At 41.1% G+C, this 12,751-nt stretch overlaps 1 protein-coding gene across 1 annotated transcript in view; it reads left to right on the top strand.

The window, feature by feature from the left end:
• ZNF143 (zinc finger protein 143) overlaps positions 1-11,993 on the top strand; it is a gene marked incomplete in the record, with an annotated part of 337,171 nt that extends 325,178 nt beyond the window's left edge. Inside the window, 2 exon segments of the mRNA XM_053720596.1 lie at positions 8,757-8,903; positions 11,101-11,993. Coding sequence (XP_053576571.1) covers positions 8,757-8,903; positions 11,101-11,184 — 231 coding nt within the window.
• Between the last annotated feature and the right edge of the window lie 758 nt (positions 11,994-12,751).

Below are 12,751 nucleotides of genomic sequence, written 5' to 3'. Positions count from 1 at the left end.
ACTCAAGATCACCTGTCTCAGGGAATGAGTTTCCGCAGACCAGAGTGGGTCATTGTCACGACCGACACCAGTCTTTTAGGCTGGGGTGCGGTCTGGGACTCCCTGAAAGCTCAGGGTCTATGGTCTCGGGAAGAGTCTCTTCTCCCGATAAACATTCTGGAACTGAGCGCGATATTCAATGCGCTCCAGGCTTGGCCTCAACTAGCGAAGGCCAGATTCATAAGATTTCAGTCGGACAACATAACGACTGTAGCGTACATCAATCATCAGGGGGGAACAAAGAGTTCCTTGGCGATAAGAGAGGTATCCAAGATCATCAAATGGGCAGAGGATCACTCCTGCCATCTATCTGCAATTCACATCCCAGGAGTAGACAACTGGGAGGCGGATTTTTTTAGTCGTCAGACTTTCCATCCGGGGGAGTGGGAACTCTACCCGGAGGTCTTTGCCCAGTTAACTCAACTATGGGGCACTCCAGACATGGATCTGATGGCGTCTCATCAGAACTTCAAGGTTCCTCGCTACGGGTCCAGATCCAGGGATCCCAAGGCGACACTAGTGGATGCATTGGTGGCGCCTTGGTCGTTCAACCTAGCTTATGTGTTTCCACCGTTTCCTCTCCGTCCCAGGCTTGTAGCCAGGATCAAACAGGAGAAGGCCTCCGTGATTCTGATAGCTGCTGCGTGGCCACGCAGGACTTGGTATGCAGACCTGGTGAATATGTCATCGGCTCCACCATGGAAGCTACCTTTGAGACAGGATCTTCTAGTACAAGGTCCATTCGAACATCCAAATCTAGTCTCTCTGCAACTGACTGCTTGGAAATTGAACGCTTGATTTTATCTAAGCGTGGGTTTTTAGATTCAGTTATAGATACTCTGGTCCAAGCCAGAAAACCTGTGACTAGGAAAATTTACCATAAGATATGGAAAAAATATATCTGTTGGTGCGAATCCAAGGGATTCTCTTGGAGTAAAGTGGGAACTCCATCCGGAGGTGTTTGCTACAGTTGATTCAACTTTGGGTGCAAACCAGAACTGGATCTCATGGCGGTCTCGTCAGAACGCCAAGCTTCCTTTGTTACGGATCCAGGGATCCCAATGCAGCACTGATAGTGCTCTAGCAGCGCCTTGGTCTTTCAACCTGGCTTACGTGTTTCCACCGTTTCCTCTGCTCCTTCGTCTGATTGCCAAAGATCATGCAGGAGATGAGCATTCCGGTGTTTTGATAGCTCCTGCGTGGCCACGCAGACTTGGTATGCAGATCTGGTGGACATGTCATCCCTTCCACATGGACTCTACCGCTTGAGCAGGTACCTTCATACTTCAGGGTCCTTTCAACATCCAAATCTAATTTCTCTGCGTCTGACTGCTTGGAGATTGAACGGCATGATTTTATCAAAATGTGGTTTCTTCTGAGTCGGTCATTGATACCTTAATTCAGGCTGGAAAGCCTTGGTCACCAGGAAATCTATCATAAGATTTGGTGTAAATATCTTCATTGTGTGAATCCAAGGGTTACTCATGGAGTATAGTCAGGATTCCCAGAGATATTATCTTTTCTCCAGATTGTCAGCTAGGTAGTTCCTTAAAGGGAGAGATTTCTGCTCTGTCCTATTTCTTTTGCACATGCGTCTGGCGGATGTGGTCCAGACGTTCAGGCTGTTTTGTCAGGCTTTATTTAGAATCAAGCCTGTGTTTAAACCTGTTGCTCCGCCTTGGGATTTAATTTTAGTTTCTTAAAGTTCTTCAAGGGGTTCCGTTTTAACTCTGTACTTTCCATAGTATCATGCTTTTATCTTGGAAAGTTCTTTTTCTGATGGCTATTTCCTCGGCTCGTAGAGTCTCAGAGTTATCTGCTTTACAATGTGATTCTCCTTATCTGATCTTCCATGCAGATAAGGTAGTTTCTGCGTACTAAAACCTGGGTTTTTGCCTAAGGTGGTATCTACTAAGAATATCAATCAAGAGATTGTTGTTCCTTCATTGTGTCCTAATCCTTCTTCAAAGAAGGAACGTCTTTTACATAATCTGGACGTGGTTCGTGCTTTAAAGTTTTACTTTACAAGCTACTAAAGATTTTCGTCAAACATCTGCTTTGTTTGTTTACTCTGACAGAGAAGAGGTCAGAAGGCTTCGGCAACCTCTTTCTTTTTGGCTAAGAAGCATAATCCGCTTAGCCTATGAGACTGCTGGACAGCAGCCTCCTGAAAGGATTACAGCTCATTCTACTAGAGGCTGTGCTTCTACTTGGGCCTTTTAAAAATGAGGCTTCTGTTGAACAGATTTGCAAGGCGGCGACTTTGTCTTCGCTTCATACTTTTTCAAAATTCTACAAATTTGATACTTTTGCTTCTTCTGAGGCTATTTTTGGGAGAAAGGTTTTACAGGCAGTGGTACCTTCCGTTTAAGTACCTGCCTTGTCCCTCCCTTCATCCGTGTACTTTAGCTTTGGTATTGGTATCCCAGAAGTAATGATGACCCGTGGACTGATCACACATAACAGAAGAAATACAATTTATGCTTACCTGATAAATTTGTTTCTCTTGTGGTGTATCCAGTCCACGGCCCGCCCTGTCATTTTAAGGCAGGTCAAAATTTTAGATTAAACTACAGTCACCACTGAACCCTATGGTTTCTCCTTTCTCTGCTTGTTTCGGTCAAATGACTGGATATGGCAGTTAGGGGAGGAGCTATATAGCAGCTCTGCTGTGGGTGTCCTCTTGCAACTTCCTGTTGGGAAGGAGAATATCCCACAAGTAAGGATGAATCCGTGGACTGGATACACCGTAAGAGAGAGTTATTTATCAGGTAAGCATAAATTCTGTTTTTCCGGATTTAGGCCTTATATCAATCCGGTTTGCACATTAAAGGGTTAAATGTTTTATTTTCTTGTGGGACAAACTTAACTACACAAATTGAGTCTGCTATCAAAAATTTGGACAATTTGGTGTATTTTAAAGCGGTTTTGCTGAACGTGTATACTTTTTTTCTCTTAAAGGCGCAGTACCGTTTTTTTAAGATTGTTGTTTTTTCACTAAATAAAGTGTTTTTCAAGCTTGTTTGTAGTCATTACTAGCCTGTTCAACATGTCTGACATTGAGGAAAGTCAATGTTCAATATGTTTAGAAGCGATTGTGGAACCCCCACTTAGAATGTGTCCCTCATGCACTGAAAGGTCAATAAATTGCAAAGAACATATTTGTCGCAGGATGATTCTCAGTCAGAAGGGAATCAGGTTATGGCATCTAATTCTCCCCAAGTGTCACAACCATTAACGCCCGCACAAGCGACGCCAAGTACTTCTAGTGCGTCTAATTATTTCACCCTGCAAGATAATGGCCGCAGTTATGAATACTACCCTCACAGAGGTTTTATCTAAGCTGCCTGGGTTGCAGGGGAAGCGCAGTAGGTCTGTTGTGAGAACAAATGCTGAGCCCTCTAACGCTTTATTAGCCATATCCGATGTACCCTCACAATGTTCTTAGTTGGGGGTGCGGGATTTGCTTTCTGAGGGAGAGATTTCCGATTCAGGAAAGATGTTCCCTCAGACAGACTCAGATATGACGGCTTTTAAATTTAAACTAGAACACCTCCGCTTGTTGCTCAGAGAGGTTTTAGCGACTCTGGATGATTGTGACCCTATTGTAGTTCCAGAGAAATTGTGTAAAATGGACAGATTTCTAGAGGTTCCTGCCTACACTGATGTTTTTCCGGTCCCTAAGAGGATTTCGGACATTACTAAGGAGTGGGATAGACCAGGTATTCCGTTCGCTCCCCCTCCTACTTTTAAGAAAATGTTTCCCATATCAGACACCATGCGGGACTCGTGGCAGACAGTCCCTAAGGTGGAGGGAGCTATTTCTACCCTGGCTAAGCGTACAACTATACCTATTGAGGACAGTTGTGATTTCAAAGATCCTATGGATAAAAAAATTAGAGGGTCTCCTTAAGAAAATATTTGTTCATCAGGGTTTTCTTCTCCAACCTATAGCGTGCATTGTTCCTGTAACTACTGCAGCTGCTTTTTGGTTCAAGGCTCTGGAGGAGGCTCTTCACCCCATTAGATGATATTCTGGATAGAATTAGGGCTCTCAAGCTAGCTAATTCTTTCATTACAGATGCCGCTTTTCAACTGGCTAAATTAGCGGCAAAGAATTCAGGTTTTGCCATTTTATCGCGTAGAGCGTTATGGCTTAAGTCCTGGTCTGCTGATGTGTCATCAAAATCTAAGCATTTAGCCATCCCTTTCAAAGGTAAGACCCTATTCGGTCCTGAACTGAAAGAGATCATTTCAGACATCACTGGAGGGAAAGGCCATGCCCTTCCTCAGGATAAGACAAATAAGATGAGGACTAAACAAAATAATTTTCGTTCCTTTCAAAACTTCAAAGGTGGTCCCTCTACCTCTTCCCCTGCTGCAAAACCAGAGGGGAATTTTGCTCAATCCAAGTCAGTCTGGAGACCTAACCAGACTTGGAACAAAGGTAAAAGGGCCAAGAAGCCTGCTGCTGCCACCAAGACAGCATAAGGGGTAGCCCCCCGATCCGGGACCGGATCTAGTAGGGGGCAGACTTTCTCTATTTGCTCAGGCTTGGGCAAGAGATGTTCAGGACTCCTGGGCATTAGAAATCGTAACCCAGGGGTATCTTCTAGATTTCAAAGATTCTCCTCCAAGGGGGAGATTCCATCTTTCTCAATTATTTGTAAACCAGACAAAAAGAGAGGCGTTCTTACGCTGTGTAGAAGACCTATATACCATGGGAGTGATCTGTCCAGTTCCGAAAACAGAACAGGGGCAGGGGTTTTACTCCAATCTGTTTGTGGTTCCCAAGAAAGAGGGAACCTTCAGACCAATTTTAGATCTCAAGATCCTAAACAAATTCCTCAGAGTCCCATCCTTCAAGATGGAGACCATTCGGACTATTTTACCAATGATCCAGGAGGGTCAATATATGACTACCGTGGACTTAAAGGATGCGTATCTACACATCCCTATCCACAAAGATCATCACCAGTTCCTCAGGTTCGCCTTCCTGGACAAGCATTACCAGTTTGTGGCTCTTCCCTTCGGGTTGGCCACAGCTCCCAGAATTTTCACAAAAGTGCTAGGGTCCCTTTTGGCGGTTCTAAGGCCGTGGGGCATAGCTGTGGCGCCTTATCTGGACGATATCTTAATTCAGGCGTCAACTTACCAACTAGCCAAATCTCACACGGACATCGTGTTGGCTTTTCAAAGATCTCACGGGTGGAAGGTGAACGTAAAAAAAAGAGTTCACTTATCCCTCTCACAAGAGTTCCATTCCTGGGAACTCTGATAGATTCGGTGGACATGAAATTTTTTCTGACGGAGGTCAGGAAATTAATGATTTTAACCACCTGCCGAGCTCTTCATTCCATTCCTCGGCCGTCAGTGGCTCAGTGTATGGAGGTAATCGGACTAATGGTAGCAGCAATGGACATAGTTCCGTTTGCTCGCTTCCATCTCAGACCACTGCAACTCTGCATGCTCAAACAGTGGAATGGGGATTATGCGGATTTATCTCCTCAGATAAATCTGGATCAAGAGACCAGAGACTCTCTTCTTTGGTGGTTGTCACAGGATCATCTGTCCCAGGGAATGTGTTTCCGCAGGCCAGCATGGGTCATAGTGACGATGGACGCCAGCCTATTGGGCTGGGGTGCAGTCTGGAATTCCCTGAAAGCACAGGGTGTGTGGACTCAGGAGGAGGCTCTCCTCCCGATCAATATTCTAGAACTGAGAGCGATATTCAATGCTCTTCAGGCGTGGCCTCAGCTGGCTTCGGCCAGATTCATACGATTCCAGTCGGACAATATCACGACTGTAGCATATATCAATCATCAGGGGGGAACAAAGAGTTCTCTAGCGATGATAGAGGTTACCAAAATAATTTGATGGGCAGAGACTCACTCTTGCCATCTATCCGCAATCTATATCCCAGGAGTGAGGAACTGGAAAGCGGATTTTCTAAGTCGTCAGACTTTTCATCCGGGGGAGTGGGAACTCCATCCACAGGTGTTTGCACAATTGATTCATCAATGGGGCACACCGGAATTGGATCTGATTGCGTCTTGTCAGAACGCCAAACTTCCTTGTTACGGGTCCAGATCAAGGGATCATCAAGCAGTACTGATAGATGCTCTAGCAGTACCCTGGTCATTCAACCTTGCTTATGTGTTAACACCATTTCCTCTCCTTCCTCGTTTAATTGCCAGAATCAAACAGGAGAGAGCTTCGGTGATTTTGATAGCACCTGCGTGGCCACGCAGGACTTGGTATGCAGACCTGGTGGAGATGTCATCTCTTCCACCATGGACTCTGCCACTGAGACAGGACCTTCTGATTCAAGGTCCGTTCCAGCATCCAAATCTAGTTTCTCTGCGGCTGACTGCCTGGAGATTGAACGCTTGATTTTATCCAAGCGGGGATTCTCTGAGTCGGTCATAGATACCTTGATTCAGGCTCGAAAGCCTGACACTAGGAAAATTTATCATAAGATATGGCGTAAATATCTTTATTGGTGCAAATCCAAAGGCTACTCATGGAGTAAGATCATTAGGATTCCTAGGATTTTGTCCTTTCTCCAAGAAGGATTGGAGAAGGGGCTATCAGCTAGTTCCCTAAAGGGACAGATATCTGCTTTATCAATTTTACTGCACAAGCGTCTGGCAGATGTTCCAGACGTTCAGTCGTTCTCTCAGGCTTTAGTTAGAATCAAGCCTGTGTTTAAACCTGTCGCTCCGCTATGGAGTTTGAATTTAGTTCTTAAAGTTCTTCAAGGGGTTCCGTTTGAACCTATGCATTCCATAGATATTAAGCTTCTATCTTGGAAAGTTCTGTTTTTAGTTGCTATCTCTTTGGCTCGAAGAGTTTCTGAACTATCTGCATTGCAATGCGACTCGTCTTATCTTGTTTTCCATGCTGATAAGGTGGTTTTGCGTACCAAACCTGGATTCCTTCCTAAGGTTGTTACTAATAAGAATATTAATCAGGAGATTATTGTTCCTTCTCTGTTGCACAAGTTTGATGTGATTCATGCTTTGAAGTTTTACTTGCAAGTTACCAAAGATTTCCGTCAAACATCTTCTTTGTTTGTTGTCTATTCTGGAAAACGTAGAGGTCAAAAAGCTACGGCTACCTCTCTTTCTTTTTGGCTGAACAGCATCATCCGTTTGGCATACGAGACTGCTGGACAGCAGCCTCCTGAAAGAATTACAGCTCACTCTACTTGAGCGGTGGCTTCCACATGGACTTTTAAAAATGATGCTTCTGTTGAACAGATTTGTAAGGCTGCGACTTGGTCTTCGCTTCATACCTTTTCCAAATTTTCAAAATTTTATACTTTTGCTTCTTCGGAGGCTATTTTTGGGAGAAAAGTTCTTCAAGCAGTGGTGCCTTCTGTTTAGCCATCTGTCTTGTCCCTCCCGTTCATCCGTGTCCTGTAGCTTTGGTATTGTTTCCCACAAGTAAAGGATACATTTCTGAAGCAGTGGTGCAACAGTAAAATGCTTTATTGCCTTCGAACATTTTATTATTGTAATTTCTATACCTTCAAGGTTTCTTATGTCACCAAATGGAGTCCAAAAACATTTTTTTTTTTTGCAATAAATATTTTGAAAGCTATTTGTGCTTTAGATACATTTGGCAGTTTAGTAATAATTGTTACGTTGCTGATTGAATTACAGAGTTGTGGTTTAGCCACCCTATCTGTGTATACATATGATACTTGTTTAAAATAAAATATTTTCTCCAACATAGGTGTGTCCGGTCCACGGCGTCATCCTTACTTGTGGGATATTCTCTTCCCCAACAGGAAATGGCAAAGAGCCCAGCAAAGCTGGTCACATGATCCCTCCTAGGCTCCGCCTACCCCAGTCATTCTCTTTGCCGTTGTACAGGCAACATCTCCACGGAGATGGCTTAGAGTTTTTTAGTGTTTAACTGTAGAGGATTTTAGACAAACATCTTCCTTGTTTGTTGTTTATTCCGGTAAAAGGAGAGGTCAAAAAGCAACTTCTACCTCTCTCTCTTTTTGGATTAAAAGCATCATCAGATTGGCTTACGAGACTGCCGGACGGCAGCCTCCCGAAAGAATCACAGCTCATTCCACTAGGGCTGTGGCTTCCACATGGGCCTTCAAGAACGAGGCTTCTGTTGATCAGATATGTAGGGCAGCGACTTGGTCTTCACTGCACACTTTTACCAAATTTTACAAGTTTGATACTTTTGCTTCTTCTGAGGCTATTTTTGGGAGAAAGGTTTTGCAAACCGTGGTGCCTTCCATTTAGGTGACCTGATTTGCTCCCTCCCTTCATCCGTGTCCTAAAGCTTTGGTATTGGTTCCCACAAGTAAGGATGACGCCGTGGACCGGACACACCTATGTTGGAGAAAACAGAATTTATGTTTACCTGATAAATTACTTTCTCCAACGGTGTGTCCGGTCCACGGCCCGCCCTGGTTTTTTTAATCAGGTCTGATAATTTATTTTCTTTAACTACAGTCACCACGGTACCATATGGTTTCTCCTATGCAAATATTCCTCCTTAACGTCGGTCGAATGACTGGGGTAGGCGGAGCCTAGGAGGGATCATGTGACCAGCTTTGCTGGGCTCTTTGCCATTTCCTGTTGGGGAAGAGAATATCCCACAAGTAAGGATGACGCCGTGGACCGGACACACCGTTGGAGAAAGTAATTTATCAGGTAAACATAAATTCTGTTTTTGTTTTGCTACAGGTGGCTATAGTTGCACAAGAGTTATCTGCATTCCATACCAGCTCTCCAGAAATGGGACACCAACAGCACAGTCACCATCTAGTGACGGCAGATGCAAGACCTGTTACTTTATTAGCAACATCCAATGGTACACAGATCGCTGTACAGGTGAGTGTGTGAAAACCATTCCTGCCTAAAAAAATGACAAATGGGTTCATTAAAGGGACAGTCAACACCAGAATTGATTACAGTTATATTAATACACTTTACCTCTGTGATTGCCTTGTATCTAAGCCTCTGCAGACTGCCCACTTATTTCAGTTCTTTTGACAGTTGCATTTTAGCCGACTCCTAGGTAACTTCACGTGCTTGAGCTCAATGTTATCTATATTGCACACGTGAACTAGCATTGTCTAGTGGTCAAAATGCATTCAGATAATACGGGGCCTTCAAGGGCTAATACATTAGCATATGAGCCTACCTAGGTTTAGCTTTCAACTAAGAATACCAAGAGAACAAAGCAAAATTGATGATAAAAGTAAATTGGAAAGTTGTTTAAAATGACATGCCCTATCTGAATCATGAAAAGTTTAATTCTGACTAGACTGTCTTGGTGTCACATGATACAGGGGGCCATCTAATCAAATAAAACATTTAAATCTGTCAGAAAAATATCTACTGCTGGCTTAAAATTTAGAGTAAGTGCCGTTGCATTTTCTTTTATTATGCAGGTGTTGGTTATGCGGTTTTACCGTATTTAATTCTCATTTAAGTAGAAAAAAGAGAGGACTACAGTTTTGTTTGATTTTGTTTTCCTGGTTTTGTAAAATTGTTGACCATTATGGAAATTGAGTTTATTTGATTGAGATATTCTAAGTTTTGAGAAAGAGGCAAGTAGCCTCGAAACGTTGCTTCAATAAAGGTGTTTCCTGTTACCAGAGTGCTACCTTCTCTCTTTGTTGTTTATCTCATTGTTTTTCAACCAGTGTGTGCAGGGGTAGTTTGTAGGAGGCATGGCATAACAGCACAATACATACAGTATGTGTATATATATATATGCTGTATTAGGCTACAATGTGTGATTTTTTTAAAAATTTGGGATGGTGGTGTGCCACGGGATTTTTTAATGTAAAAAAGTGTGCCACTGCAAAAAAAAGGTTAAAAATCACTGGTTTATCTTATACCATTGGACCTTGGAGGGGGGGGGGGGTCCCTGAAGGTTTTAGCACCTATATCCTGCAGACCAGCAGTGTTCTACTTATGTGGGTATGACCCTGGAGTGCTGATCCAAACGTTGACTTTACCTACGTTTTTTACTATAAATATTAACCTATAATCAATATATTCAATAAAGAAAAAAACACCTGTGGCCAAGAAGGGAAATTCCGTAACCAGCAAATGCTGAAAATTAAAGAGCTGGTTTAGGCAATTTGCTGCAGTTCGTTAGCCTAGATTACAGATCCTGCCAAGCTCTACTGACTGATGACTTCATGATCGGGGCTGCATATTGCTTCCTATCAAAAAAGGCTCATTAGTTGGATTCAACAGACTGTCAATGCTATTCAGCAGAGTGCATAGATGCAGCCCAGATTGTGATGTCATTGGTGGGTGGAGCTTGGCAGCCATTTCAAACTGGCCAGAAACAATATCCATTTCAAAATAACTGTTTTACCGTTCCTGCTGCATGATATAGAAAAGGTGCAGGCGGCTATTTGCAATTTTAAACAACTTTCTAATTTATTCATATTATCAAATTTTCTTAATTCTCTTGGTATCTTTAGTTAAAAAGCAAGAATGTAAGTTTAGATGCCGGCCCAATTTTGGTGAACAACCTGGATTGTTCTTGTGGATTGGTGGATAAATTCACCCACCAATAAACAAGTGCTGTCCAAGGTACTGAACCAAAAAATGCCTGACTACTTAGCTTAGATGCCTTCTTTTTCAAATAAAGATAGCAAGAGAACGAAGAAAAATGGATAATAGATGTAAATTAGAAAGTTGCTTAAAATTGCATGCTCTATCTGAATCATGGAAGAAATTTTTTGGATTCAGTGTCCCTTAAATCTAAGGTAAGATTTTAAGATGACTAAGGTGTAGACTGTCACTTTAAATTTTGAGTTTAATATGGTTTTAAGGCAACTTGCACATTCCCTTAGTTGTACATGGAGAAAGAAAGTCACTGGTTTTAAATATAAGGAGCATCTCTAATCCCACAAGTCTACCAATATTTGTGTGCAAAAAAATACTGAAATACTGCTTAGTGTATACTTTGGGCTTCATTGATTGGTTTGATGCTGTATTATTGTTTAACATTCTTTGGAAATTGCTGAGTACAAGAGATTTATATCTTTTTTACTTTCTTTAGCTTGGCGAGCAACAGTCTTTGGAAGAAGCCATAAGGATAGCATCCAGGATACAGCAGGGCGAATCGCCAGACATGGATGAATAACTGTAAATTTTGTAAAAAAGCCACTAATTATTTTAGCAAAAATGTTGCTGGTTGTATGCACTCTAATAACGCCCCCGAGTGCTATTGTGTGTAGATTCCAATTCCTGCAAAGCAGAACAGTTGTTTTATATGCTTTTGTCCAAGGAGCAAAACATAACCTTATGACTTGCTTATCACAATTTATTAGATCACAGCTGCTGTTGTCTAGCAAACTATTTGCTGACCTTAAATTCTCAAGCAAAACTGTGTGTGTTTATATATGAAGGTATACATTTGTGTGTGTGTATGTTACATATATATATATATATATATATATATATATATTTCATATATAGAGCATATAAACAAAGCACTCACTCTGTGAGTGCTTTGTTTATATGTTCTGTGGATTTCTCTTAGCACCCTGGCATTTTATATAACTGTCAGTGGGGGTGCACCTATCTCTAAATTACACACACACACACATATATATATATATATATATATATATATATATATATATATATATATATATATATATATACATACATACATACATACATACAATGTCCAAGCATAGCACACTCTCACCTTATATCACATCCGCCAGTGTGCCAACGGTAAATGTAAAGACTAGCAGGAGGCACTCACTGGTCCTTTCGAACGTGCCCCGAAACATCACATTGAATATAGCACATTTGAAAGGACCAGTGAGTGCCTCCTGCTAGTATGTGTATCCACACTTGAGCAAAGAGCACTCACCGGACTTTATAAAGCTTTATGAAGTCCGGTGAGTGCTATTTGCTCAAGTGTGTGTGTATGTATATTTGTGTATGTGTGTATGTGTATATATATATATATATATATATATATATATATATATATATATATATATATATATATATATATATATATATATATATATATATATTCCTACTTTATCATTTCACCCGGGTGCATCCTTGAATTCCTCAATTTGCACATTAAATTATTGAAGGGCACTCACAGGACTTTATATAACATTTTCTTTAATAGTAATCCAATAAATATATAAATATTTGATGGTTTATAATTAAAGAAAGTTTTATATAAAGTCCTATGAGTGCCCTTCAACAATTTACTGTGTTTATTTATTTTTATATGTATATGTGTGTGTTTTTATACTCACACACAATACATTCATACAAGTGCACATATCTATACAGATTTCAGACTTTTTTTATGTATATATATATATATATACTGACAAATATGTAAATTATTAAAGGTTTGCAAGGAAATGGTACTATGTGAGGAGTTGCCAGTATTTCGTCTTAAAAAATAAATAAATTCTTTTTTTCAACACTTGTGTTGAAAACAGCACCTTTGTGATCGGATACAAAAATGTAATTCAATTCCCTCTGTTATACTGTTGTGTAATATATGTAAATAGAATGTTGATGCTGCAATGTTAATTATATTTTATCCTTTGATTGGATTATGTAAAAACAAAATCAAAGTTCTTGTTGTGGAATATAAGAATGACTTATCTTGTTTCTGTACAAAAGTTTTGTATATAATTTGTATATGAATGTGTTGTTTGAATAAG

This window comes from Bombina bombina, chromosome 7 (genome assembly GCF_027579735.1).
Source record: "Bombina bombina isolate aBomBom1 chromosome 7, aBomBom1.pri, whole genome shotgun sequence".
In the NCBI taxonomy this organism is placed as follows: Eukaryota; Metazoa; Chordata; class Amphibia; order Anura; family Bombinatoridae; genus Bombina; species Bombina bombina.
The sequence above is the reverse complement of the archived record's forward strand: the minus strand, read 5'-3'. Positions and strand labels throughout refer to the sequence as shown.